The 27,908-nt window shown below is 42.8% G+C and overlaps 6 protein-coding genes and 1 pseudogene across 6 annotated transcripts; 4 read left to right on the forward strand and 3 right to left on the reverse strand.

Annotated features, from left to right (window-relative positions):
• Nucleotides 1–3,782: 3,782 nt before the first annotated feature.
• Nucleotides 3,783–8,137, forward strand: LOC145911910 (uncharacterized). The gene is made up of 2 exons (XM_082999345.1): nucleotides 3,783–7,931; nucleotides 8,003–8,137. The coding sequence occupies exons 1-2, from the start codon at nucleotides 3,783–3,785 to the stop codon at nucleotides 8,135–8,137; spliced, it is 4,284 nt and encodes a 1,427-aa protein (XP_082855471.1).
• LOC145912232 (uncharacterized) lies at nucleotides 7,705–9,332 on the forward strand. Its single transcript, XM_082999645.1, has one exon. The coding sequence runs from the start codon at nucleotides 8,193–8,195 to the stop codon at nucleotides 9,264–9,266; it is 1,074 nt and encodes a 357-aa protein (XP_082855771.1). The 5' UTR covers nucleotides 7,705–8,192; the 3' UTR covers nucleotides 9,267–9,332.
• Nucleotides 9,333–11,219: 1,887 nt separating this feature from the next.
• LOC145911911 (uncharacterized) lies at nucleotides 11,220–14,388 on the forward strand (annotated as a pseudogene).
• A 16-nt stretch (nucleotides 14,389–14,404) lies between these two features.
• LOC145911912 (uncharacterized) lies at nucleotides 14,405–17,167 on the forward strand. The gene has a single exon (XM_082999346.1). It carries the CDS (start codon nucleotides 14,405–14,407, stop codon nucleotides 17,165–17,167), a length of 2,763 nt encoding a protein of 920 aa, XP_082855472.1.
• Nucleotides 17,168–21,840: 4,673 nt separating this feature from the next.
• On the reverse strand, nucleotides 21,841–22,356 carry LOC145911914 (uncharacterized). The gene has a single exon (XM_082999347.1). It carries the CDS (start codon nucleotides 22,354–22,356, stop codon nucleotides 21,841–21,843), a length of 516 nt encoding a protein of 171 aa, XP_082855473.1.
• Nucleotides 22,357–22,584: 228 nt separating this feature from the next.
• On the reverse strand, nucleotides 22,585–23,499 carry LOC145911915 (uncharacterized). Its single transcript, XM_082999348.1, has one exon. The coding sequence runs from the start codon at nucleotides 23,497–23,499 to the stop codon at nucleotides 22,585–22,587; it is 915 nt and encodes a 304-aa protein (XP_082855474.1).
• Nucleotides 22,776–27,761, reverse strand: LOC145910980 (uncharacterized). The gene has a single exon (XM_082998209.1). It carries the CDS (start codon nucleotides 27,410–27,412, stop codon nucleotides 23,945–23,947), a length of 3,468 nt encoding a protein of 1,155 aa, XP_082854335.1. The 5' UTR covers nucleotides 27,413–27,761; the 3' UTR covers nucleotides 22,776–23,944.
• Nucleotides 27,762–27,908: the final 147 nt, after the last annotated feature.

Here is a 27,908-nt window from a genome sequence, read left to right on the forward strand (position 1 = left end):
TAGCACTGAAAAAAAATATTTTTTCACAAAAAGTCATATACTGCAAAATGGATAAGTGCTGAAGTGGCACAGTTACATACGTTGTGCAGCCGCAAAAGCAATGCTGGAGTACCAGCGTTTTCCACTGTATAATAAAGCTTGTACTGAAAAAAAATATTTTTTGTCGAAAAGTCATATACTGCAAAATGGACAAGTGCTGAAATCGCACAGTTACATACCTTGTGCAACCGCAAAAGCAATACTGGAGTACCAGATTTTTCCACTGTATAATAAAGCTTGTACTGAAAAAAAACAATTTTTTATCGAAAAGTCATATACTGCAAAATGGACAAGTGCTGAAAACGCATCGTTACATACTTTTTGCAACCGCAAAAGCAATACTGGAGTACCAGCGTTTTCCACTGTATATTAAAGCTTGTACTGAATCAAAATATTTTTTCACGAAAAGTCATATACTGCAAAATGGATAAGTGCTGAAATCGCATGCGTTGTGCTACCGTAAAAGCAATACTGGAGTACCAGCGTTTTCCACTGTACAATAAAGCTTGTCATGAAAAAAAATATTTTTTATCCAAAAGTCATATACTGCAAAATGGACAAGTGCTGAAATGGCATAGTTACGTACGTTGTGCAACCGCAAAAGCAATACTGGAGAACCAGCGTTTTCCACTATATAATAAAGCTTGTACTGAAAAAAAACATTTTTTATCGAAAAGTCATATACTGCAAAATGGACAAGTGCTGAAATCGCACAGTTACATACGTTGTGCAACCGCAAAAGCAATACTGGAGTATCAGCGTTTTCCACTGTTTAATAAAGCTTGTACTGAAAAAAAAAATTTTTTTACGTAAAGTCCTATACTTCAAAATGGACAAGTGCTGAAATCGCATAGTTACATACGTTGTGCAACCGCAAAAGCAATACTGGAGTAACAGCATTTCCACTGTCTAATAAAGCTTGTACTGAAAAAAAATATTTTTTCACAAAAAGTCATATACTGCAAAATGGACAAGTGCTGAAATCGCATAGTTACATACGTTGTGCAACCGAAAAAGCAATACCGGAGTATCAGCGTTTTCCCATGTATAATAAAGCTTGTACTGAAAAAAAATATTTTTTATCGAAAAGTCATATACTGCAAAATGGACAAGTGCTGAAATCGCAGAGTTACATACGTTGTGCAACCGCAAAAGCAATACTGGAGTACCGGCGTTTTCCACTGTATAATAAAGCTTGTACTGAAACAAAATACTTTTTCGCGAAAAGTCGTATACTGCAAAATGGACAAGTGCTGAAATCGCACAGTTGCATACGTTGTGCAACCGCAAAAGCAATAATGGAGTACCAGCGTCTTCCACTGTATAATAAAGCTAGTACTGAAAAAAAATATTTTTTCACAAAAAGTCATATACTGCAAAATGGATAAGTGCTGAAATCGCATCGTTACATACTTTTTGCAACCGCAAAAGCAATACTGGAGTACCAGCGTTTTCCACTGTATAATAAAGCTTGTCATGAAAAAAAATATTTTTTATCCAAAAGTCATATACTGCAAAATGGACAAGTGCTGAAATCGCACAGTTACATACGTTGTGCAACCGCAAAAGCAATACTGGAGTACCAGCGTTTTCCACTGTATAATAAAGCTTGTACTGAAAAAAAACTATTTTTTATCGAAAAGTCATATCGTGCAAAATGGATAAGTGCTGAAATCGCATAGTTGCATACGTTGTGCTGCCGCAAAAGCAATACCGGAGTACCAGCGTTTTCCACTGTATAATAAAGCTTGTCATGAAAAAAAATATTTTTTATTCAAATTTCCTATACTGCAAAATGGACAAGTGCTGAAATGGCATAGTTGCATCCGTTGTGTAACCGCAAAAGCAATACTGGAGTACCAGCGTTTTCCACTATATAATAAAGCTTGTACTGAAAAAAAATATTTTTTATCGAAAAGTCATATACTGCAAAATGGACAAGTGCTGAAATCGCAGAGTTACATACGTTGTGCAACCGCAAAAGCAATACTGGAGTACCAGCGTTTTCCACTGAATAATAAAGCTTGTACTGAAAAAAAATATTTTTTCACAAAAAGTCATATACTGCAAAATGTACAAGTGCTGAAATGGCACAGTTACATACGTTGTGCAACCGCAAAAGCAATACTGGAGTACCAATGTTTTCCACTGCATAGTAAAACTTGTACTGAAAGAAAATATTTTTTATTGAAAATTCAAATACTGCAAAATGGACAAGTGCTGAACTCGCACAATTACATACGTTGTGCAAACGCAAAAGCAATACTGGTGTAGATTCCCAAACCCAATTTCGTTTATTCGTTCACGTTATGTTTTCTATGTTTGGCACAACTCTCGTTATTATGTGACAAAGGCTGCGCAGTAGATGTGCGCGGTTATGTTTTTTGTTGCTAGTTGTGCTGCCAGTTGTTGTGGTACATACAATCATAGTATGCTATGATACAATAATACTGATTCTATTTGAATAAGGTTTTAGTTGCAAAACGCGAAATAGTTTGTTGACTGCTTTGTAACAATTGAAAAGTTTACTGGATTACTAATGCAACTGAAAGATGTGTTGTCACTACTGATAATTTACGGAATAAGATCGGTCGCAAAACAGTTCGGTAAGTGCGATTGAATTTGCCATAGTGTGAATTTGTCTATATATTGAATGTACAATTGTGTTTCTTTAACTAGAAACCGTTCCATTTCTGGCGCGTTGTTGTGCCGGTCGTTCCCGTATCGAATACAAGTGTCTGTTGTGTTTCGCGGGCTCGGCTAACTCGAAGATTGGATGGGACGCGTTTGGGCTGAAGGCCAAAAAACTGCTGTGTAGCGTGTAGCGCCGCCGATCCACAGAAAAAGCACGTTACAATGTATGTAACTGTGCGATTTCAGCACTTGTCCATTTTGCAGTATATGAATTTTCGATAAAAAATATCTTTTTTCAGTACAAGTTTTACTATACAGTGGAAAACACTGGTATTCCAGTATTGCTTTTGCGGTTGCACAACGTATGTAACTGTGCGATTTCAGCACTTGTCCATTTTGCAGTATATGAATTTTCGATAAAAAATATCTTTTTTCAGTACAAGTTTTACTATGCAGTGGAAAACATTTTGTTACATCTTATTTGCCAGCAATTGCCTGATTTCTATTTATGTGCCTTTTTTCTTTTCACTGCTATAATTGTTGCAGTCTATTGCAGTTTGTGACGTAACAGTTAACGGGTAGTTTTGTTGAAATGAAAACGTGGTTAACTCCTTTTCGTGTTTGGCTTCCGTGGAGCACGGTTCTATGTCGCAAAGGGCTTAATGATAGAGTGTTCGTGCCATTTAATTCAAGTGGTGTCTGTGGTTTGCTGTCACAACAATTGGTAAGCATTGTGTGTAACGTCGTTTCGGGAATTTGTAACTATAGGCTACATTGCTTCTTTGTTTAGGCGTGACACTGAACCAACAATTTATTCGTTTGCATGCCGGTTCCGAAAACAGTTGGTGAGCCTATATTGTATTTGTTCATTTGAAGTGCATTTGTTGACGTGATGCATTTTGTGTAGAAACCGTCTTCTTTGACCGAATAAAAAACTCCGAATATATTCGGAGGAAGTTCAGGAGGCGCGTTTTAACCTTTCCCTCGTGTTACGTTCCGCTCCACGAACCGGGGAGCATCTAACGGGCGTTACATGAAAGTTTCAACTGTTTGTTGAAAGCAAGTTTAACTATTTGGTAAAGGCAATCTTGCCAAGTTCGCCTTTCAATATGGCAGAACCAAGCGTTTCTCCACCGACACTTCCTGATGCGGTCGTTGATCGTCTTCGACGACTCAGTGGACAATACATCACCGCCGAGCGTCTGATGAAGGATCACCGCAACTTGGAGGTGCTTGAGACTGTCTTGGTTACTTTAGAACAGCTTTTTATTGATGCGGTTGAGGCCTACAAGGCGCATCCCGAGCTTGCCGATGATCTTGAAAGCGTAAAGAAAAACAAAACTGAATTTGACGACCGAGTTGCCTCCTGGGTTTGTGAGGCAAACTCGCAATCTTGTCGTGATTTATCTGGGCATGCAACCAGCCCAGGTGGAAGCGGTGACGGTAGTCTGAAGGACAACAACTCGTCCTGCGGACGAAGTATGCGCTCTGGTTCTTCGACAAGCAGTAGAACACGGGTTAAAGTAACAACACAGCTAGCGCGTCTTGCTGTTCAACAGACCGCTCAAAGACAGAAGCTGGCGCGACAGCAAGCCGAAGAAGAACAGAAGTTGGCCCGACAGCAAGCCGAAGAAGAACAGCGCCGAAGGGATGACTTGGAAATGCTGGAGCTACAACATCGACTGCAGGCCGCCGAGGTGGAAGAGAAGGTTTGGGACGAGATGTCGGGAAACACGGAGTACGTGACGGTGAGAGGTTCTGGGGGATCATCCATATCCTCCAGAGAGCAGCCGCTGCAGGATCAGCGTCGTGTCCTGTTTACGTCACCTCCCGTCACGTCGCAGCGAAGCCCTTCGGATCGGCGGTATGTGGTTGACTATGTGGCCCCGGCTGTGTCCTTGTCACATTCTATGCCTGTAAATAAACCCTCATGTGAAGGACAAGGTTCTTCTGACCTAACAAACCCGAATGTAAATGCTCCTTCCGCATTTGCTAAGCCAACAAGTGCACATGGTAGTGAAATCGTATCGCTTGTTAAGCACATTAACAGGCCCAAGCCTGAAGTAATTGTATTTAACGGCAATCCAATGGACTATTGGCGGTTCGTTCGCAATTTTGATTCTCGTATCGATGACAATGTCGATGACGATGGAGCCAAATTGTCGTACTTGATCCAGCATTGTGAAGGCAAAGCCCGTAAACTGATTGAGCACTGCTATAGACTGAAGGAAAACGGTTACCGACAAGCGAGAGAGTTGCTATTTCAACAGTATGGCAAGTCCCATATAATTGCTCATGCCTGTGTAAGGTGCGTTGTGAACGGTCAAGAGTTACGACCAAATGACGCTGCTGGTTTAAGCGAATTGGCGCAGTCGCTGCGCGATTGTTTACTTACACTTTCAGACATTGACGAGCATTCCGAGATGAATAACTACCCTACGCTGATTGCGGTGGCAAATCGTTTACCCTTCAAGATGCAGGAGAGCTGGAAACGGCATGTTGAGAAAATAGTCAGGACGACCGGCCGTGAACCCCAATTCGAACACCTGGTCGAATTCGTGGAAACGGAGGACCGGATTGCCAATTCGTTGTTCAGTCGCATGCTGGACGAGCATCGCAACGAAACCAAGAAAGCAAAAGGTAAAGGTAGTCATGTAAAGGCCTCTAGTCACGTTGTTGTAAAGGAAGAAGAGTCTAAGCCCAAGGCTCGTGCTGGACCTTCCCACGTTCCAGCAGTCCCTCTGTGTCCGTGCTGTTCGGGAAGGCACGGCCTTGTAAAGTGCGAGGAATTTAAATCCCGGTCGTACTGTGATCGTTTGCGCGTTACCCGACGCCGCAGACTGTGTGACAACTGTTTTCGATTTGGACATTTTGCTACAAGGTGCAACAGCCCCAAGGCGTGCACAGTGAAGGACTGCAACGAAGCTCATCACACATTGTTGCATCCACCGGAGAAGAGAGAAGACGAATCCTCCCCTGTTATGGGAACCGCCCCGGAACGGACTGTCTGTTCGGTTGTGTCGGCAAGTGAAAGGGACTGTCATGCTTCTTCTGGTCGCCAGAATGTCAATCTGATGATGGTTGCCGTCAAGGTCAGTGCCAACGGAAGGTGCGTAAACACGTACGCTCTTCTGGATACTGGTTCTGGTGTCACTTTGTGTGACAGGAAGTTAACTGAAAGGCTTGGGCTGAAAGGTGAACCGAGCAACGTGACGCTGAAAACGGTCAACGGAGACAGTCGCAGGCGCGAAGGCAAGATGGTCGGCTTGACCGTTGCTTCGCTTGATGGTGCTGCGACTGTGGAACTCCCGGAAGTGTTTGCCGTTGATTGTTTGCCCATTTCCGCCAACAAGTTTCCGACAAAGATAGAATTGAACGGACTGCCTCATATCAAGGATTTGTCATTCCCGCGTGTTGACTGCAGTGAAGCTTTGCTGCTGATTGGTTTGGATGTGCCAGATGCCTTTCTCGTACAAGAGGTACGGAAGGGAAAACCGAAGCAGCCTATTGCATTTAAGGTTCCACTTGGATGGGCCTTAGCGGGACCTGTCTGCAAGAAATCAAACGATTGGTTTGCAGTAAACTTTACCCAAGTTGCCGATGATTCGCTACAGGATAAGCTGGAGCGAATGTGGAAGACCGACTTTCAGGATACCAACTGCACAGAGATGCCTATGTCCCGTGAAGACCGGTATGTTTTAGATAAAATGAAGAACGGTGTGAAATTCCAGCAGGGACATTATGAGTTGCCGTTGCCGTGGCGTCCGAATGCGCACCCGCTGCGCAACAACAGGGACATGGCACTAAACCGTCTGAGATCTTTGGAACGCCGCCTGATGCGTGATGAATTTCTGCGGGACGTTTACACCAAGACGGTCCAGGGTTACATAGCTAAAGGCTATGCAGAGGAGATTCCTAATGACAAACAGACCAAAGATGTTGCGTGGTATCTGCCACATCATCCTGTCACAAATCCGCACAAGCCAGGAAAGGTGCGGGTGGTTTTCGACTGCGCCGCCAAGTATCGCGGGCAGTCGCTGAATGAAGCTCTACTTCAGGGCCCGGACCTGACCAACTCGTTGGTTGGTGTCCTTTCAAGATTTCGGATGGGACATGTGGCTCTCGTGGCCGACGTGGAAGCCATGTTTCATCAGATACGTGTACAACCGACTGATTGCGATGCACTTCGATTCCTGTGGTGGCCCGGTGGCGATATGTCGAAGAAGCCCACGGCACACCGGATGCTGGTTCACCTGTTCGGGGCAGCTTCCTCCCCCTCATGTGCGAGCTTTTGCCTGAAGCAGGCTGCTGATGATTTGCGAAACGAGTTTCCAAGTGAGGTCGTCGAGACCATAAAGAAGAATTTCTACGTCGACGACTGTCTGAAGTCTGTATCAACTGAAGCAGACGCTATAAATCTTGTCCAGAGTATTTGCACACTTCTTAAGAGGAAGGGATTTCGTTTAACCAAGTGGGTTAGCAACAGCGAGCGAGTTCTCGCGTCCATTGATGAAGAGGAACGAGCAAAATCGGTGAAAGAGCTGAGTCTGGATGGATCGTCGTGCGAGAGAGTTCTCGGAGTTCGGTGGAACATTTGCTCAGACGAGTTCGGATTCTGCGTTGACGTAAAGCAGCCGAAGTCCTTTACCAGAAGAGTCATCCTGTCAGTGGTGAGTTCGTTGTATGATCCTCTTGGTTTTGCAGCGCCCGTGATCGTGGTGGCAAAGACGATGCTAAGAGACCTCTGCAGGAAACAACTTGGTTGGGACGACGTGCTTTCCGATGAGGATTCCGAAACGTGGAGGAAATGGTTGCAGCAACTACCGCGGTTAAAAGACGTCGTTCTACCTAGATGCGTGAAGCCAAGCAGTTTCGGTAAGGTGCGAAAAAAGGAATTGCACCATTTCGCAGATGCGTCATCTACAGCTTATGGTGCGGTGACATACCTGAGGCTGGTAGATGAGCGAGGACGCATTCACTGTTCGTTTCTGATGGGCAAAGCACGTGTTGCCCCACTGAAGACGTGTTCGATTCCCCGCCTGGAGTTGACGGCCGCCGTTGTTTCAGTCAAGTTGGATCAACTTGCGAGGAAGGAATTGGATCTGGTCGGATGCCAATCTGTGTTCTGGACAGACTCGACTGCCGTTCTCCAAAGCATTCGCAACTGCAACAAGCGCTTTCCGGTGTTCGTAGCAAACCGCTTAGCCAAAATTGAAGACGCATCTCATCCAAATCAGTGGAGGCATGTAAGCACAAAGGTAAACCCTGCTGATGAAGCGTCACGTGGACTTGGTGTGAACAAATTTCTAAGATCTAGCCGATGGCTCAGTGGACCCCAGTTTCTTTGGGAAAGAGAAGATACATGGCCCTCTTCCCCCGACCTGTCCAACGTGCCGATCGAGTTTCTTCAAGCAAAGAAGGAAGCTCAAACTGTTTGTCTCGTCGCCAACGAGTCTCCCACTGATCGACTTATCGCCAAGTACTCGTCCTGGAATCGGCTAAAAAGGGCTGTCGGATGGATGCTCCGATACAAGTCAATGTTGCTAGCCAATAGGTTTCCGTCGAAGTACAGGGTACCGACTGGTCAATTGACTGTCGTCGAACTCAAAGCTGCTGAGCTTGGGATCGTGAAGTACGTACAGGGGCGCAGTTTCCCAGACGTCATTGCTGCAGTGTCAAAGGCAAAGGACGGAACTGTTTGTTTGCCAAAGAAGAAGAGAGCTTTGGGAAAGCTCAACCCAATTCTTGTTGATGGAATTCTAAGGGTTGGCGGAAGGCTGGAGCGTGCATTGATCGACTTCGATGTGAAGCATCCGATCATCCTTCCGTACGACCATCGGGTTACAGACCTGGTGATTATGCAGCGGCATGATGAGGTTGGTCATGCTGGAATGGGACACACCTGGTCGTCCCTTAGACAACGCTACTGGATTGTCAAAGGAGGTGTGGCGGTTCGACGCGTGCTGGGCAAGTGTCTCTCTTGCCGACGACGAAACGGTTCCTTGGGGAAGCAGATGATGGCAGACCTTCCTGCTGCGAGGCTGCAGGCCAACAAGCCACCATTTTCAGTGGTGGGTGTCGACTACTTCGGACCCTTCCTTGTGAAGCAAGGGCGAAGTGAGGTAAAGAGGTACGGTTGCATCTTTACTTGTTTCTCCACCAGGGCCGCACACATCGAGATAGCCCATTCATTGTCGACTGACTCCTTTATTGGAGCCCTTCGACGGTTCATCGGTCGTCGTGGCCGTCCAAACCAGATCTTCAGCGACAACGGCACGAATTTCGTCGGAGCCGAGCGTATCCTGCGCGAAGAACTGAAGAAGTGGAACCAACAGCAGATTCACGAATATCTGCAACAACGCGAAATTGTATGGAATTTTAATCCCCCCACTGCCAGCCACATGGGTGGGGTATGGGAGCGCATGATACGCTCTGTGCGCAAAATTCTCAGCGCCCTGCTCTCGGAGCAGACGTTGTCTGATGAGCGGTTGTGCACTCTGATGGTAGAGGTCGAGGCAATTCTAAACTCCCGCCCCTTGGTCCCAGTGACGTTCGATCCGAAGGATGAGGAGCCCCTTACTCCCAATCATTAACTGCTGCAGCGTGCAGCGCCGAATATGCCCCCAGGACTGTTCACAGGGAAGGACTGTTACCATCGAAACCGGTGGCGTCAGGTACAATACATGGCCGATCAGTTTTGGAAGCGATGGTCTCGCGAGTACCTGCCTACGCTCATGCCCAGATCGAAGTGGGCAAGTGGACATTCGAATTTTATGGTCAATGACGTGGTTCTTGTGGCGGATGACAACCAGCCCCGGAGCAAGTGGCTCCTGGGTCGAGTGATTGAGGTACTTCCTGATCGGAAAGGAGTTGTGCGTCAGGTGATCGTCAAGACTCACACTGGTGCGTTAAGACGCCCAATCGCAAAATTGTGCTTATTGTGCCGCGACGACGCGATGCGTGATTAGTTGCAGGTGAACGGTGTTCGCAATTATTGCCCGATGTTTGTGTGTTGTGTTGTATATAAGTTTGCAATTGCTGCCGATGCTGGTTTGTTTTGTGTTGAATGTACTCCTTTTGGATTCGTACATTGTGGGGGGGTATGTTACATCTTATTTGCCAGCAATTGCCTGATTTCTATTTATGTGCCTTTTTTCTTTTCACTGCTATAATTGTTGCAGTCTATTGCAGTTTGTGACGTAACAGTTAACGGGTAGTTTTGTTGAAATGAAAACGTGGTTAACTCCTTTTCGTGTTTGGCTTCCGTGGAGCACGGTTCTATGTCGCAAAGGGCTTAATGATAGAGTGTTCGTGCCATTTAATTCAAGTGGTGTCTGTGGTTTGCTGTCACAACAATTGGTAAGCATTGTGTGTAACGTCGTTTCGGGAATTTGTAACTATAGGCTACATTGCTTCTTTGTTTAGGCGTGACACTGAACCAACAATTTATTCGTTTGCATGCCGGTTCCGAAAACAGTTGGTGAGCCTATATTGTATTTGTTCATTTGAAGTGCATTTGTTGACGTGATGCATTTTGTGTAGAAACCGTCTTCTTTGACCGAATAAAAAACTCCGAATATATTCGGAGGAAGTTCAGGAGGCGCGTTTTAACCTTTCCCTCGTGTTACGTTCCGCTCCACGAACCGGGGAGCATCTAACGGGCGTTACACATTTGTTACATCGTAAATTACTGTTTTTTGTCCACTGTCTCCCCAAATTGTAAATTTTAGTATAAACAGCGCCTTCATGTGGAAAATTTCGCGCCTCGTGTTCGACAAGTTTGCTGACAAGTGACAACGGCTGTAGTTAGTTTCGTGTGTCTAGGAAACTTCTGTCGTTTGTTTTGCAGGAAAATTAAGTAAATTCTTCTTAAAAAGTTAAGTAACCTGTTCTTTATTGCTGTGCATATAAAGTCTGCCAGTAAGTCGTGACCCAGTTGCTTTGGTAAGTGTTGTTTTATTTGCCTGTGTGTCTTTGTCAACATTATGTCAATAACCATTGTAAGATTTCTGTGCGCGTAACTTTCCATGTGAGAAAATTTCACAACAATAGAAACGTCATAATGCCCCTACCAACTGTATGATGCAAGGCTAGTGCCAGCAGTCTTAATGTTTGCCACGTGTTGAACTTGTCCGCGTGCATTAAACTGTTTTGGTGGGTAAATATCTATTTGAATTGCAGTGAATTGACTTAAGTTGATAACTTAATTAGTGACTGCCTAACGTAAATTTACCTGGTGCAACCGAATGCTATTCGAAGTCGGTCCTTGTGCATCTTGTATTGGTGAGTTAAATGTTGTCTGTCATGTTGCATGTGACTGTTCGCTAATATGTGTTTGTTTGTTTAGTGAACGTGTCACAGTTTGTTAACTGTGCCGCAGAATAAAAGAATACTGTTCTTTCCTGACGGTGCGGTCAAACCCCTGTGACAAGGCTAGCTGGTCGTGTTACATCGTTAACAAACTAGGAATCGTCAACAAGCGAAGGATCGACGATTAATTTGGTCACCACGGACATTGCCGTGAAATTGCATCACAAGTAAACCGTATGACGGAAGATCAAGAAAACGAAATAGTAGAGGCTTTAAAGGCTATACAAGATAGCTACGCTTGCGCAGAGAGTCTTATGAAAAAGCCGCAAGATCTTTCAGCGCTACGTGAGTTCCTGCCCCAAGTAAATGCAAACTTTGATAAGCTAATTGAACTTCACTCAAATATGTCGGATAGTGATAAACTACCTGAGATAATCTCGCGTGAGCGAGATTATTGCCGAGACAAACAAGAATTCGATAAAAGGGTCGCAACGTGGATATCGAAGCTGCATGACCCGCAGCCTAGATCCGTACCCCTACCATTGTCACCAATCGACGCGTTGTCTGTTCACTCGAGTAGAAATTCAACCTCAAGTTCTATACGAAGTGAAATTCGACGCAGTAAGGTGAAACTAAAGCTTGCGAAATTCGCAAGTGCTCAAGAAGCCGAAAATGTACGAAGGGCCTCAGAAGAAGCAGATAGACTACGTCGTGCGGCAGAGCTGGAAGCAGATCGTGCACGTCATACGGCCGAGCTGGAAGCAGATCGTGCACGTCGTACGGCCGAGCTGGAAGCAGATCGTGTACGTCGTACAGCCGAGCTAGAGGCGGAACGAATTGAACGTGAGGCGGAGAATGAAGCCCGGCGCATCAGCGAAGAAGCGGAGAAGCACGCTGCGCAAATGCGCCACGATTTGCAACTCGCTGAAGCTGAAGTGGAGGCATGGGAGGAAGAGTCTATCGGTAATTCAAGCCTGGCGTCTGTTACAAAAGGTAGTTCAATTTCTATCCCTCGCCCACGATTACTGTCAAATGTTTTTCAACATACGAGCTCACAGTTGCCGTCAAATGCTGTACGGGGCTCGTGTCCACAAATTAGGTCAAATGCGCAACACGTGGAAGCGCCCGTGAACGTGTCCGTACCACGCATCGAGAAGCATAGGACTGGTACGTTTGGTGAAATCCCTCGTGCAGACGCAAATAGATGTTGCCCTAGTCCCCAAAATATCTCGCCACTACCAAAGACGTATCAGGACGCATACCATGTGAACTTGCCGAGTCCTGAAGTAACCAAATTTGATGTTGATTCACTAAATTACTGGCTATTCGTACGACAGTTTGATACCTACATTGCTAAGAAGGCCCACAATGATGAGATGCGGCTGTTGTATTTGGTACAGCACTGTAAACCCCCATATTAGGGAAAAAATTGAACGCTTTAACGCGAAAGATCCAGCCGAAGGGTACAGGCTTGCCTGGCAAACCTTGTATAACGAATATGGCCAACCTCACATTATCGCACAAAGATGCGAAGAACAGCTGATGTCAGCTCCTGTTGTCAAGGACAACGACCCCGATGGTCTTATGAAATTATCTGTGCTGTTGGACAAATGCTGTACGGCACTACATGGTGAGATAAGACATGCTTCTAGTGTTGATTCCATGGATGTCATGTTGGCTGTTATCAGGAAGCTCCCGTTTAGCATGCGAAAGGACTGGGTTTCGATGTCCGCACAGATTGAGCATGACACTGAAAAACGAGCTACCTTTGCGACTCTTACAGAGTTTGTAGCACTAAAAAGCAAGGTTGCAAACTCGATTTTTGGTAAGGCGCTGTATTCATCAAAGGAAGACAACAAAGGAAGCCGCCGGCCGAAGGCAATTGCGCACAGCACTGTGGCGACTTCTGCGCCGAAAATTAAGGACAAAACACACGTGCCAATGAAGTGTTTGTTGTGCAACGGGAGCCATTCTCTTGACGCATGTGTCCAGTTTAGGAAAATGTCGTGGAATGATCGACTCAGGTTCGTGCGTTCAATGGGTTTGTGTTTTAAGTGTTTAAAGGCTGGCCACCGTGCTAGTGACTGTGATTCCAGTCAAAGTTGTTTTGTCAACGGATGCGATGGTAAATCGCACCACAAATTGCTTCATTACCCAGCCCCTCCTACTGTATCCGAAGGGGTAAAGAATGACAATCCTGCTTGTGCTACGATCCGAAGTCGCGAGTACAGTGCAAGTGTCAACGCGTCTAGTGTGTACCTGAATGTTGTACCTGTCGTTGTTCGCCATGGGACCACTTCCATTGCCACGTACGCTTTTCTGGATCAGGGTTCAACCACAACGTTTTGTGAACGTAAGTTGGTAGACAAATTAGGTGCGTCTGGACGACCCAAACAAATTTTGTTGAACACACTGACGACACCGCAAAAACTGGACACAATCGCAATTTCTGTGTCAGTCGAACCACTTGATGGAGGTGAGCAAATAAACTTGCCAGAAGTAGAAGTTGTTGAGCAAATACCTGTGAAACCGAACAAGTCTCCCACCTGGAAAACTCGGAAGATGCACCCATCAATAAGGAGTCTACAACTGTCTTCCATTGCTGGTGGAACTGTAACATTGTTGATTGGTGCTAATGTACCTGTGGCACATCGCGTACTCTGCAGTCGTCCTGGAAACGACGAATGCCCAGATGCCGTGAAGACGCCTCTTGGATGGTCTTTGCTAGGTCGATCGCTCGAGGCTGTACGCAAATCTGCTGCAGATGCCAACTTTACTTGCGTCATGGACACCGCCCATACCATGTTTCTAAGCGACGAGAGTGACCTGATCCCCAAAGAAGAAGACGAATTGTTTGGAAGTCCTTTCTCCAGGGAAGATCGGAGGACGTACCAATTGATGAAGGACTCCGTTCAATACATTGATGGACATTATGAATTGCCACTGCCATGGAGACATGATCACCAAGTTTTGCCTAACAATCTGAAGATGGCCAACAAAAGATTGGAATCGTTGAAACGTCGATTGAGCAACGACGAGAAAATGCATCAGAAGTACGCTGAGCAAATGCAAGCAACAATCGACAAAGGATTTGCCGAAGAAGTACCGGAGGAGGAACTGATTACCAAACATCGGACGTGGGACATACCTCATCATGGTGTTGTAAACCCTCACAAACCTGGTAAGTTGCGTGTTGTGTATGATTGCGCAGCTCAATACCGTGGACTGTCTTTGAACCAAACGTTGATGCAAGGTCCTGATCTTGTCAACAGTCTACTTGGCGTCTTGTTGCGTTTCCGCAAGTCGCCAATTGCCTTGGTAGCTGACATTGAGGCCATGTTTTACCAAGTGAGAGTTGCCCATCGTGATCGTGACAGTTTGGCCTGGTGGGAACCTGTCAGGTGAACCTGTGCCCCACAGAATGAATGTACATCTCTTCGGGGCAACTTCGTCTCCAAGCTGCGCAACCTTTTGTTTGCGTCAAACCGCTAGTGATTTTGGGAGTGAATTTGAACCCATTGTTGCCTCTACGGTTGAACGTAATTTTTACGTCGATGACTGCCTCACATCGGTGACAGACGTTGAAACTGGATTGCAGCTTGTCGATGGTCTGCGCTCCTTGCTTGAGAAGGGTGGATTTCGCTTGACCAAGTGGTTGTCAAACTGCAAGGAGATTCTTGATCGCTTACCGGAAAATGAATTATCAATGGCTTTGCAGGTGCGCCCACTGGATGCTGAATTACAAGAGCGTGTGCTTGGTATACAGTGGAATGTTCATGCTGACGCATTTCTGTTTGCTGTTTCGTTGCCAATGAAGCCGCGCACTCGCCGAGGCCTCTTGTCAACTATGAATTCTCTATTCGACCCATTGGGTTTTGTTACCCCCGTCGTGTTGCGAGCCCGGCTCATTTATAGGAGCTTGTGCAAGCAAGAAATTGAATGGGACGAAGAGATGCCTGCTAAGGACTTACGAAAATGGGAGAAGTGGTTAGTCTGCTTACACAGCCTGCAGGAAAGGCGCATTCCACGATCATTTGGATTTGGTGTCAGCGCCAATGTGATAAGAAGTCAACTTCATGTGTTTGCTGACGCATCCAAAGAAGCCTACGGAGCTGTGTGCTACCTCCGATCAACGAATAAAGAAAGCGAAGTGGCCTGTACCTTGGTTATGAGTAAATGTCGCCTAACACCCCAGGGTGAAAATTCTATTCCACGGTTGGAATTGATGGCTGCTGTTCTGGCTGTGGACGTGGAACTGATTGTCAGAAAGGAAATGTGTTTGGACCTGCGTCCCTCTATATTTTGGACGGATTCGTCTGTGGTGCTGCAAAGCATTAAAAATGATAAACGAAGATTTCCGTTGTTTGTCTCTCGTCGTTTGGCAATGATCGAGAAGAATACCTGCGTGAAGAACTGGAAACATGTTCCGACGACGGAAAACCCTGCTGATTTGGCTTCGAGGGGAGTCTCAGCCGATGCCCTGGTGAGGAGTGAATTGTGGTTTGACGGACCATCGTTTCTCAAGAGGACGCCCGACTGCTGGCCAAATATGTTTGGTGACGCTGCTACAGATCCGGTTGAGGTTAATGTATTTGATAAGAAACCTTGTGGTGTGTTTACTGTGGTAGAGAAATGTCCTCCCACAGATGTTTTAATAACGAAATTTTCTTCGTTGTATCAACTTAAACGTGCCGCTGCATGGTTTTTGCGTTTGATGGCAATTCTGCGAAGTGCGAGAACCGCGAGATTTGACTCCTCGGCCCTGAGAGTTGATGAGCTACGGACGGCTGAAGCCGAGTTGGTGAAATATGTTCAACGAGGTCATTTCTCGCAATGGATGATAGCAATTACCCCAGATGGAAACTTGAAGAAACCAAGCAAGTCATCGGCAGTTTTTCGTATGGATCCTGTGATGATTGATGGAATGCTTAGGGTTGGCGGTCGTTTGGAAAAAGCGCCTATTCCTTTTGAGGCCCGACATCCTGCCATTTTGCCTCACAACTCGTACCTGACTGAGTTGCTAATTTCCCATTTCCATGCAGAGTGTGGACATTCTGGCGTGAACCACATTCTGTCCCAGATGAACCAACGCTATTGGATCGTTAAAGGTGCAGTGGCGGTGCGACGTGTTCTCCGCGCATGTTTGGTATGCCGGCGTCGCAACGCAAAGCCTGAAGGGCAAATTATGTCCAATTTACCGCTAGCTCGCCTGCAAATGAATGAATTTCCCTTTGCATTTACAGGAGTCGATTATTTCGGACCTCTAGTCGTCAAGCAAAGGCGCTGCGAAGTTAAGAGATGGGGTTGTCTCTTTACATGCCTAACTACAAGAGCAATTCATCTCGAGGTGGCACATGACCTAACCACCGATGCCTTTATAAATGCCTTTCGCAGATTTATTGCTCGTCGCGGCGAAGTGCTGCAAGTTTATTCCGATAACGGCACGAATTTTGTGGGTGCTGCGCGTGTTCTTCGTGACGCCGTACGTGAATGGAACCAGAACCAAATAGAAGAGTTCTTCAAAAAGAAAGAAGTTCAGTGGCACTTTAACCCACCTGGTGCAAGTCACATGGGAGGTGCCTGTGAAAGGATGATTCGGTCTGTTCGACGCGTCCTCTCCTTGCTGACGAACGAACGAGTCCTCAACGATGATCAACTGCAAACGTTTCTGCTTGAAGCGGAATCAATTATCAACTCGCGACCCCTGACTCCGGTCACACTTGATGACGTTGGTGAGTCACCATTGACACCTAATCACTTGCTAAGGATAAATCCGTCCGGAGGGATGCCTCCAACCGTCACAAGTGATCGTGACTGCTACGCGCGCCGGAGTTGGCGCAAGGTCCAATATATTGCAGATCAATTTTGGAGACGATGGTCTCGGGAATACTTGCGTACAATCATCGCTCGCCAGAAGTGGCATCATGAGAAGAGAAATGTCCAGGTCGGTGATGTTGTCCTTCTGGTTGATGATGCTGCCCCCAGACGTTCTTGGTCGATCGGTCGCGTTGAATCAACCAATCCTGATGACTTTGGTGTGGTCCGCAGTGTTCGAATTCGATCGAGAGGAACGATTGTGCGAAGACCCATTCACAAACTGTGTGTGGTCGTACCAGTTGATGGGAGAGGAGACGATCACCTACCACATGATGACCCGGCGACAATGGTCGCTGAGAAACACTGATAAACGATTGATACAAACGCGCGTCGAAATTGTGTTGTAAAAATTGAACGTCGCTGCGACTTATCAATTTTGGGGGGGAGTGTAAGATTTCTGTGCGCGTAACTTTCCATGTGAGAAAATTTCACAACAATAGAAACGTCATAATGCCCCTACCAACTGTATGATGCAAGGCTAGTGCCAGCAGTCTTAATGTTTGCCACGTGTTGAACTTGTCCGCGTGCATTAAACTGTTTTGGTGGTTAAATATCTATTTGAATTGCAGTGAATTGACTTAAGTTGATAACTTAATTAGTGACTGCCTAACGTAAATTTACCTGGTGCAACCGAATGCTATTCGAAGTCGGTCCTTGTGCATCTTGTATTGGTGAGTTAAATGTTGCATGTGACTGTTCGCTAAAATGTGTTTGTTTGTTTAGTGAACGTGTCACAGTTTGTTAACTGTGCCGCAGAATAAAAGAATACTGTTTTTTCCTGACGGTGCGGTCAAACCCCTGTGACAAGGCTAGCTGGTCGTGTTACAACCATTGTCTTGTGAACACAACTCACGGGTTTTCTCATAATTCTGAGTATAAATAGACTGGCCCATATTGTTATTAACACTGTCATGTTAAAATAAGACGTTTCGACAAAAACTTATGTCATCATCAGTTTGACTGACGCGATTGGTGTAGCTCCATCATTATAAGGAGCTGACCTGACCGACGTCACAGATAAGGCTCGCGCGGGTGGTGACGTGTTAATAACAATATGGGCCAGTCTATTCATACTTAGCATTGTCTTGTATTGTTAAACCTTTTGTTGTGACAATGTGTCTGGTCTAAAGTGTACTTTGTTTGTTACTTGCAGTTTGACTTGATTGCTCGTCAACAAATAACTGTTTTAAAGTCCTGGTCAAAACGTTTCGGTAAGAATGTTATATTGTTGAAACCGGCATTTTTCTATTGTGCTTATGGCCTAATATTTCCTTTAGAAAAACGTCCGCCAGTTTATCCATCTAATCCCGTGAAGTAACTACATCCCGCTAATTGAAGCCAGCAAGGGCTTTGTTTGTACAAATAAGCTGTTGAAACCTTGTTGGAGTGTTAGTGGGAAGAAGCCTGTAGTTGGGACCTGGGAGGCGCGTTTTTGAATATACTTTGAAGCAACAGAGTAGACGTCTGTGCCCACCAGGAGCACTGAAGTAGACGTTAAACATTGGTACTCCAGTATTGCTTTTGCGGTTGCACAAAGTATGTAACTGTGCGACTTCAGCACTTGTCCATTTTGCAGTATATGAATTTTCGATAAAAAAGTATCTTTTTTCAGTACAAGTTTTACTGTACAGTGGAAAACACTGGGTACTACAGTATTGCTTTTGCGGTTGCACAACGTGTGTAATTGTGCGACTTCAGCACTTGTCCATTTTGCAGCATGTAAATTTTTGACAAAAAATATTTTTTTTCACTACAAGCTTCGTTGTACATTGGAAAACACTGGTACTCTAGTATTGCTATTGCGGTTGCACAACGTATGTATCTGTGCGATTTCAGCACTTGTCCATTTTGCAGTATGTAAATATTTGAAAAAGAATATTTTTTTCCTGTACAAGTTTTATTATTCATTGGAAAACACCGGTACTCCAGTATTGCTTTTGCGGTTCCACAACGTATGTAACTGTGCGATTTCAGCACTTGTCTATTTTGCAGTATATGACTTTTCGATAACAAATATTTTTTTAGCCTACAAGTTTTATTACACAGTGGAAAACACATGTACTCCAGTATTGCTTTTGCGGTTGCACAACGTATGTAACTGTGCGATTTCAACACTTGCCTATTTTGCGGTATATGACTTTTCGATACAAAATATTGTTTTTTAGTTGAAGTTTTATTATACATTGGAAAACACCGGTACACCAGTATTGCTTTTGCGGTTTCACAACGTATGTAACTGTGCGATTTCAGCACTTGCCTATTTTGCATTATATGAATTTTAGATAAAAAATGTTTTTTTTTCAGTACAAGTTTTATTGTACAGTGGAAAACACCGGTACTCCAGTATTGCTTTTGCGGTGCACAACGTATGTAGCTGTGCGATTTCAGCACTTGTCCATTTTGCAGTATGTAAATTTTTGACAAAAAATATTTTTTTACTACAAGCTTCGTTATACATTGTAAAGCACTGGTACTCTAGTATTGCTATTGCGGTTGCACAACGTATGTATCTGTGCGATTTCAGCACTTGTCCATTTTGCAGTATATGACTTTTCGATAAAAAATAGTGCTTTTTCAGTACAAGTTTTACTATACAGTGGAAAACACTGGTATTCCAGTATTGCTTTTGCGGTTGCACAACGTATGTAACTGTGCGATTTCAGCACTTGTCCATTTTGCAGTATATGAATTTTCTAAAAATATTTTGTTTCAGTACAAGTATTATTATACAGAGGAAAACACTGGTACTCCAGTATTGCTTTTGCGGTTGCACAACGTATGTAACTGTGCGATTTCAGCACTTGTCCATTTTGCAGTATATGAATTTTCGAAAAATATTTTTATTCAGTACAAGTATTATTATACAGAGGAAAACACTGGTACTCCAGTATTGCTTTTGCGGTTGCACAACGTATGTAACTGTGCGATTTCAGCACTTGACCATTTTGCAGTATATGAATTTTCGATAGAAAATATTTTGTTTCAGTACAAGTTTTACTATGCTGTGGAAAATATTGGTACTCCGGTATTGCTTTTGCGGTTGCACAACGTAAGTAACTCTGCGATTTCAGCACTTGTCCATTTTGCAGTATATGACTTTTCGATAAAAAATATTTTTTTTTCAGTACAAGTTTTACTGTACAGTGGAAAACACCGGTACTCCAGTATTGCTTTTGCGGTTGCACAACGTATGTAACTGTGCGATTTCAGCACTTGTCCATTTTGCAGCATGTAAATTTTTGATAAAAAATATTTTTTTTCACTACAAGCTTCGTTATACATTGGAAAACACTGGTACTCTAGTATTGCTATTGCGGTTGCACAACGTATGTATCTGTGCGATTTCAGCACTTGTCCATTTTGCAGTATATGAATTTTCGAAAAATATTTTGTTTCAGTACAAGTATTATTATACAGAGGAAAACACTGGTACTCCAGTATTGCTTTTGCGGTTGCACAACGTATATAACTGTGCGATTTCAGCACTTGACCATTTTGCAGTATATGAATTTTCGATAGAAAATATTTTGTTTCAGTACAAGTTTTACTATGCTGTGGAAAATATTGGTACTCCAGTATTGCTTTTGCGGTTGCACAACGTATGTAACTGTGCGATTTCAGCACTTGTCCATTTTGCAGTATGTAAATTTTTGATAAAAAATATTTTTTTTCACTACAAGCTTCGTTATACATTGGAAAACACTGGTACTCTAGTATTGCTATTGCGGTTGCACAACGTATGTATCTGTGCGATTTCAGCACTTGTCCATTTTGCAGTATGTAAATATTTGATAAAGAATATTTTTTTTCTGTACAAGTTTTATTATACATTAGAAAACACCGGTACTCCAGTATTGCTTTTGCGGTTGCACAACGTACCTATGTAACTGTGCGATTTCAGCACTTGTCTATTTTGCAGTATGTGACTTTTCGATAACAAATATTGTTTTTCAGTTGAAGTTTTATTATACATTGGAAAACACCGGTACACCAGTATTGCTTTTGCGGTTTCACAACGTATGAAACTGTGCGATTTCAGCACTTGTCCATTTTGCAGCATATGAATTTTCGAAAAATATTTTTTTCAGAACAAGTATTATTATACGGAGGAAAACACTGGTACTCCAGTATTGCTTTTGCGGTTGCACAACGTATGTAACTGTGCGATTTCAGCACTTGTCCATTTTGCAGTATATGAATTTTCGAAAAATATTTTCTTTCAGTACAAGTATTATCATCAAGGATATATTGATCGACTTGAGAGCACAGATACACGTGTACATGCAAATGCGTACATGCGTTTTCTGTAAGAAACAGAAAAAGAGTTGATAACAAAAACACACTGAAGTAATGAGACGTCATTGCAAACACTCACCGATCACTTGTGACTTTAAGAAACTTCACCGCGTGTTATAAATTGTTCGGTTAATTTAACTCCTAATTCCTTTAATTCAAATAGAAAATAATAAGGATTGTTGCTACTTGAAACAGATACAAATTGTTACTAGTTTGACACATACGAGGGGCCAAACGGATCGTTTAAATGTCGTGTTAACACGTGCAAGATTTCTATTGGCAGAAAATATTAAATAAACGTTAGGGGTAACTTTTCGCTGTTACATACCGGCCCCTTTTAAGCATTGGTCGTTTGAAATGCTTAATAGAACACACTTGAAAGACTGCATGCAAAGAAAAAGAATGAACGGCCATCATTCAGACTCAACCAAAAGGCACAATTTGGTAATTGGTCTTACAAGTAATGAACTTTGCGTTTGAATTTTTACACTACGGACAATACCATTTTTATCATGAAACAATTCAAGCACACGCCCCATTTGCCAAACATTTCGAGGCATGTTGTGTGCAAGCTGCACAATATCATTGATTTTAAAATTTATCTGTCCATTTTTTTCTCTGCTGGAGCAGAGGCAGGTACTCCTTAGTCCATCTGGACCAAAACACATCAGCCAGATATTGGACTTACTTCCATCGCCTTCTGGAGTAGACATCCTTCTTATCAAATAAACCGGGAGGCATCAGCACATCATCCTTCAGGAGCAGGAGATGATTGGGAGTCAAAACCTTCAGATCCTTGGGATCATCAGAGACTGTGGTGAGAGGTTGACTGTTGATAATGCATTCTACCTCACACCCAAGCGTTGACAAACTTTCATCAGTCAAAGTTTGTTCTTTACAAATGCCACCAAGTATTTTCCTGACCGAGCGGATTTGTCGCTCCCACACACCACCATGATGTGAAGCACTTGGTGAATTGAAGATCCAGTTTATTTTGCGTTGGAGTAAAAAATCAGAGATCTGCTCGTTGTTCCTGCTCTGGATTGCATCACAGAGTTCTCTGTCACCACCAACAAAATTGGAGCCATTATCAGAGCGAATTTGCCTTACTTGGCCTCTGCGAGCAATAAATCTCCGCAGAGCTTGAATAAATGATGAAGTATCCATACTGTGAGCTACCTCAATATGGATAGCTCTCATAGTAAGACATGTAAACAGTACACCATACCTCTTGAGGTTACTTCTTCCTTTGCATACCATGAATGGTCAAAAACAATCCACCCCAACATAAGAGAAAGGAGGTTCATCTGGAATTAATCTTTCTTCTGGCAAATCTGCCATCTTCTGCTTGCCAGCCATGCCATGTCTTTTGCGACAGACCACACAGGCAGACAGCACTCTTCGAACAACAGTATTGGCCTTAGGGATCTACAATCTTTCATTAATTAGCGCCAGAACATGTTGCCGACCAGCATCTTCATGTGGTTGTTTGACAATCAGATTTGTTACTGAGCATCTGGGGAGGATTATCTGGTGTTTGGCACCATACGGTATTGATGCAAATTGAAGTCGACCACAGACTCTTAGAAGTCCATCTTGAAGAAAAGGGTCAAACTTGACAAGACGACTTGATTTTTTTATTGTTTTTTTGCTGGATAAAGTCATCACTTCTTCAATAAAGAATTTCCGTTGTAAATATAGAAAAATTAGTTGTTCAGCATTGCAAACTTCTTCTACAGACAGGAATTGTTTAACAATAGTTGAAGGTGTCTTTAAAACAGCATTTTTGAATCTTAAAATCCATGCACAAACCCTTTTCATTTTATTCCAACTTGAAAAGCGTTCACATAGGTCATCCAAAAAGTGATCTTCACTACTTGTTGTTGCAAAGCTTTTGGTTTGTTTAATTTCTGGGTCTTCATCATGCAGTTGATTAACAAAATCTGGGGAAATTGGCCATTCAGATTTTGGTTTCCATAAAAAATCTGGTCCATTTTTCCATCGATTGCATTTCAAAAAAGCATCAACAGATAGTCCTCTGGAAGCATCATCAGCCGGATTAAGATTAGTAGGTACATACCTCCACTGACACACATCAGAACAGTCCTTGATTTGTTGAACTCTGTTGGCAACAAATGTGTGAAATGGTTTGTCTTCATTATTTAGATAACGCAGCACAGTTGTGCTATCAGTCCAAAATACAGAACTGGGATTTAGATGATTAAGTTGCAGTTCGTTCTGGAGCACAACATCAGAACGAGCAGAGACTGTAGCAGCACAAAGCTCCAGGCGGGGAATGGTAATTGGTTTGAGTGGGACAAGTCTTGATTTCCCAAAGACCATCGAACAATGAATGTGGCCTTTGGCATCCACTATCCTCAGGTACGATACAGATCCATATGCTTCTTCAGAAGCATCCGAAAAATGATGTAATTGAGCTTGGACCACTTTGTGGAAGTTAGGTGCTAAACTCTTTTAGCTTTGGCAGTTGTTGTAGCCATTTTAACCATTTCTTCTTCATCCAACTGGGCACTGGATCATCCCACCCTAGTTTCAATTTACATAACTTTTGAAGAAGAACCTTAACAGGTTGTACAACTGCAGCACCAAACCCTAAAGGATCATATATTGAATTTGCAATTGAAAGAATTCCTCGACGTGTTACAGGTTTTTCCCTAACTTTTACTCTAAAGCACAATGTGTCTTCTTCAACATTCCAGAATAGGCCCAAAGCCCTTTCTGTTGGTAGTCTGTTACTGAATAGTTCCAGATTAGTTGCTTCTTTGGACTATTCTTCTTTAGGAATAGATTGAAGAACTTCTCTGTTATTACTTATCCATTTTGTTAACTTGAATCCACCCCTGGAAAGAATTTTGATAAGCTCCTTTACAAGCTGTTTTGCACTTTCAACACTGGGAGTTGAAGTTAGACAATCATCAACATAAAAACAATTTAGTACTGTATCCACAGTAACAGCATTGAAATCTAATTTGTTGTCTTCTGCAGTACGTTTCAAGGCAAAATTGGCACAGCTTCGCGAACAGACTGTTCCAAACAGGTATACAGTCATTCTATACTCTTGGAGTTCATTTTCAAGATTTCCATCTTTCCACCAAAGAAATCTGAACATGTCACGGTCAGCAGCTGGTACCTTAACTTGATGAAACATAGCTTGGATATCACCTTGTACAGCAATTAGATCACGACGAAAACGAAACAAGACACCAATTAACTTGTTGGTGATATCTGGCCCCTGAAGCAGATTGACATTCAAACTAATTCCTTTAAATTTTGCAGAGCAGTCAAAAACGACTCTAATTTTTCCTGGTTTTTCAGGATGGTAAACACCATGGTGGGGAACATACCAAGTTTTACCTTGGATTTCACTTGTATTGGTAACCTTTTCAGCATAACCTTTGTCAATCATGTCATCTATGAAAGCCTTGTAATCTTCGAAGAAATTATTGTCCTTTTTGAAACGGTGTTTCAAGTATGCAGCATGTTGTTCTGCTTGAACTTTGTTGAAAGGCAGATGCAAACTAGAGTTACGCACTGGCAATCCAATTTCATAATGCTGATCATCTAGATGCCTGATTGAACTGTTGACCATTTTCATAAAACGAGCTTGATCCACCGACAGCTCATCTTTGGAATTGGTTAAGGAATCCACCACATCAGAACACATACTGCACATTGGATGTACAGCTGTTTTGACAAAGAAATTCTTGGTATGGTTCGATGAACTTGCTTTGCTTGGGCAGTTGACAATCCAGCCCACCACAGTTTTGATTGCATAGTAGCCAGATGGTCCTTCTACTATTTCTTGTGGCTGCATGACTTTTACATTGTCATTGCCAATGAGTAAACCAACTTCAACATTTGCTCTTGGTATGCAGACATCCTTAAAATCTGGAAATTGGTCCACATCTTCTTGGGTTGGCACATCAGCAGATGAAACAGGCAATTGTTCATTTGAGTACAGAGGGTTCAAATGAATACAAACTGATTCCTCAAAATCAAGCATCTCCAAGTTACTGATTATTTTTGCCCTTCTATTCTCACGGCCTTGATTAATGGAGACTGTGCAGATATTGACTTCAGGACATTTGGGGATTTGCAACCTTTTGATCAAACTATCAGTCACAAAAGAATTGGTGCTTCCTGTATCCAGAAAAGCATTGGTAATTACAGTCCGGTTACTTCCCTTCAGACGAATCTTAACAGGAACTATTGGTAGCAAAACTCCTTTTTTATTATTGAGATTCACCAAGCCACTATGAACTTCCACTGCATTTTCTTTATTCTTTTGTTGCTCGTTCTCAGTTGGGTGCAGCAAAGTTGTGTGACGTTTCTTGCAACCAGGTTTCTTGCAGGGTTCCTTTCGATTACATTGTTGAGCCCAATGTCCTTTTTCTAAACAGGCAAGGCACAGTAGTTTTTTGTCAACAAACTCTCTTCGCTTTTCGTAAGCCATTTCCCTAAACCTTTTGCACTGATTCAAGTAATGATTTTCTTGGCAAAGTAGGCAAACAGGTCGAGATTTCGGGGAGGGTTGCACTTGTGTTGCAAATATGACACCTTTTGGCTTGTTTTGCTTAGATGCACTTTGGTCATGCTTCGTTAGCTTTGTTGCACTTTGGACATGCTTCATTGGCTTGGAGTTGTCACAAAATATGTTGGTGCATTCCCTCGTTTTCATTTTCACAAATTCAGACAGGTCTTGAATTGTGACATATCTGTCTTTCTTTGTCATAATGAAATCCACTTCATGATACCAACTTGGTAACCAGGACTGTGGAAGACGTTTCATGATTTGTTCAATAACATTAAAACTGTTCATTTGACTTAGACAATTTATTGCTTTAAGAGTACATATACAGGAAGTTAGTTTTGCATCAAATTTCATTAAAGCTTCATGATCATTTTGATTCAATGAAAGTCCTTCAGTAATTTCTGCCAGACAAGCTTTGGCAATTTTATATTTATTACCAAACCTGTTTTTCAACAACTGTCTTGCCTCTTGATAGCCAATTTCAGGTGACTTGTTCTGACGACAGCCTTCCAACAGATATCTTGGTGTGCCTTTAATATGTTCTAACAAAAAGTAAAGCTTCATCTTTGGTTCAGGAACATTGCTATCAATCAGTGTATCAAATGCATCCATAAATTGACAAAATTTTGCAGGATTTTCATCAAAAATTGGACATTCTTTAGTGTAATCAATTGGAGGTTTGATGATAATTGGTGGTAAAGCAGTATTGGGAATTTGTGGGGTTTGGGTTTGAATCGGATGTGGTGTATGTATCATTGGTGGAATAGGTGACCAATTAGGGTTCGATGAAGGTACCGTATGGGTTTTGTTTGGTTCAGGTAATGTTGATGTATAAAGCAAGGTATTGGGATTGAAGGTAACATGGGTACTGGAATTGGAATAGGGTTTCATTTCAGGTGAATAAGGTAATTTTTCAGGATTAAAATTGTTGTTTGTCTTGGATGCATAATGCGATTCCTTTTCATTTTGCACCAAGGCTTCAGTTTCATTTAAGCTTGCTTGCAATTCAAGTTGATACATTTCTTGCCGGAATTTTTCTTCAAGTTGTTCTCGATATTTGGTTTGTTGAAAATCTAATTCTTTAGCCTTTTGTATTCTCAAAGCTTCTTCTTGTTTTCTTCGGTATTCAGACACCAACTCTTCTTGTGCTAGTTGGTTCTGTAATTTTAACTGATTTTCTTCAAATTGCAGTCTTGCATAGGTTTGTTGTTGTTTTACCTCAGCCAATTTCTTCTGAGATGCCAAACGAGACAGCAAAATGATTCTCCTTTCACTTGGATTGATTTGGGAGGAAATACTTCCACAACTTGAATGAGAAGAACATGTTTTTGAATGGCTTTTTTGGGAGGATTTTGATTGTGTCCTACAACTTCTTTTAGAACTGCTACTGAAAACATCATCTCTTGTCCGAGATGTTCGAGGTTGCATTACTCCCTTATACAGGAGCTTGGACATTGAACGTGTGACCATTCCTTGTGTTGGTGCTGATGCCTTCGCAGCAGATAAGGTTGGAGCATTTTCCACTAAGGTTTCCAACAGCTGTCCTTCTTGAACTTGCACATTGTTAGAATTGGGTTGTGGAACTGCATTTGTTTCAATCTCTGTGGCATTATCAGCTATTTGTTGAAATAGATCACCTTTAAGACCACAAGCAAACTGGACATTTTCAGTAGTTTCTAAGTTTGTTTCTCCATCAGATGCCATTTTGCAATTCGAATACAGTAGTTGACTATGCTTCTTCAGGAAGTATTCGAAAACCGAATGTGACTGCCGTATTTTTGTCTAAAACAGTCACTGTGTTTAACAGTATATTCACTGTCTTGGCGGCGAAAACTAATCAACTATAAGTATCTCAAACAACATGTACTATCATCAAGGATATATTGATCGACTTGAGAGCACAGATACATGTGTACATGCAAATGCGTACATGCGTTTTCTGTAAGAAACAGAAAAAGAGTTGATAACAAAAACACACTGAAGTAATGAGACGTCATTGCAAACACTCACCGAATACTTGTGACTTTAAGAAACTTCACCGCGTGTTATAAATTGTTCGGTTAATTTAACTCCTAATTCCTTTAATTCAAATAGAAAATAATAAGGATTGTTGCTACTTGAAACAGATACAAATTGTTACTAGTTTGACACATACGAGGGGCCAAACGGATCGTTTAAATGTCGTGTTAACACGTGCAAG

The sequence above is a fragment of the Ascidia mentula genome, chromosome 8 (genome assembly GCF_947561715.1).
Source record: "Ascidia mentula chromosome 8, kaAscMent1.1, whole genome shotgun sequence".
Lineage (NCBI taxonomy): Eukaryota > Metazoa > Chordata > Ascidiacea > Phlebobranchia > Ascidiidae > Ascidia > Ascidia mentula.

What these genes read in the sequence shown, in the direction of transcription:
- LOC145911910 (XM_082999345.1), top strand. Translation starts at nt 3,783, where the DNA reads ATGGCAGAACCAAGCGTTTCTCCACCGACACTTCCTGATGCGGTCGTT. An exon ending in GGAGGCATGTAAGCACAAAG is followed by an intron (nt 7,932 to 8,002) that starts GTAAACCCTGCT and finishes CCGATGGCTCAG; the next exon opens with TGGACCCCAGTTTCTTTGGG.
- LOC145912232 (XM_082999645.1), top strand. Translation starts at nt 8,193, where the DNA reads ATGCTCCGATACAAGTCAATGTTGCTAGCCAATAGGTTTCCGTCGAAG.
- LOC145911912 (XM_082999346.1), top strand. Translation starts at nt 14,405, where the DNA reads ATGAATGTACATCTCTTCGGGGCAACTTCGTCTCCAAGCTGCGCAACC.
- LOC145911914 (XM_082999347.1), bottom strand. Translation starts at nt 22,356, where the DNA reads ATGAGAGCTATCCATATTGAGGTAGCTCACAGTATGGATACTTCATCA.
- LOC145911915 (XM_082999348.1), bottom strand. Translation starts at nt 23,499, where the DNA reads ATGGTCTTTGGGAAATCAAGACTTGTCCCACTCAAACCAATTACCATT.
- LOC145910980 (XM_082998209.1), bottom strand. Translation starts at nt 27,412, where the DNA reads ATGGCATCTGATGGAGAAACAAACTTAGAAACTACTGAAAATGTCCAG.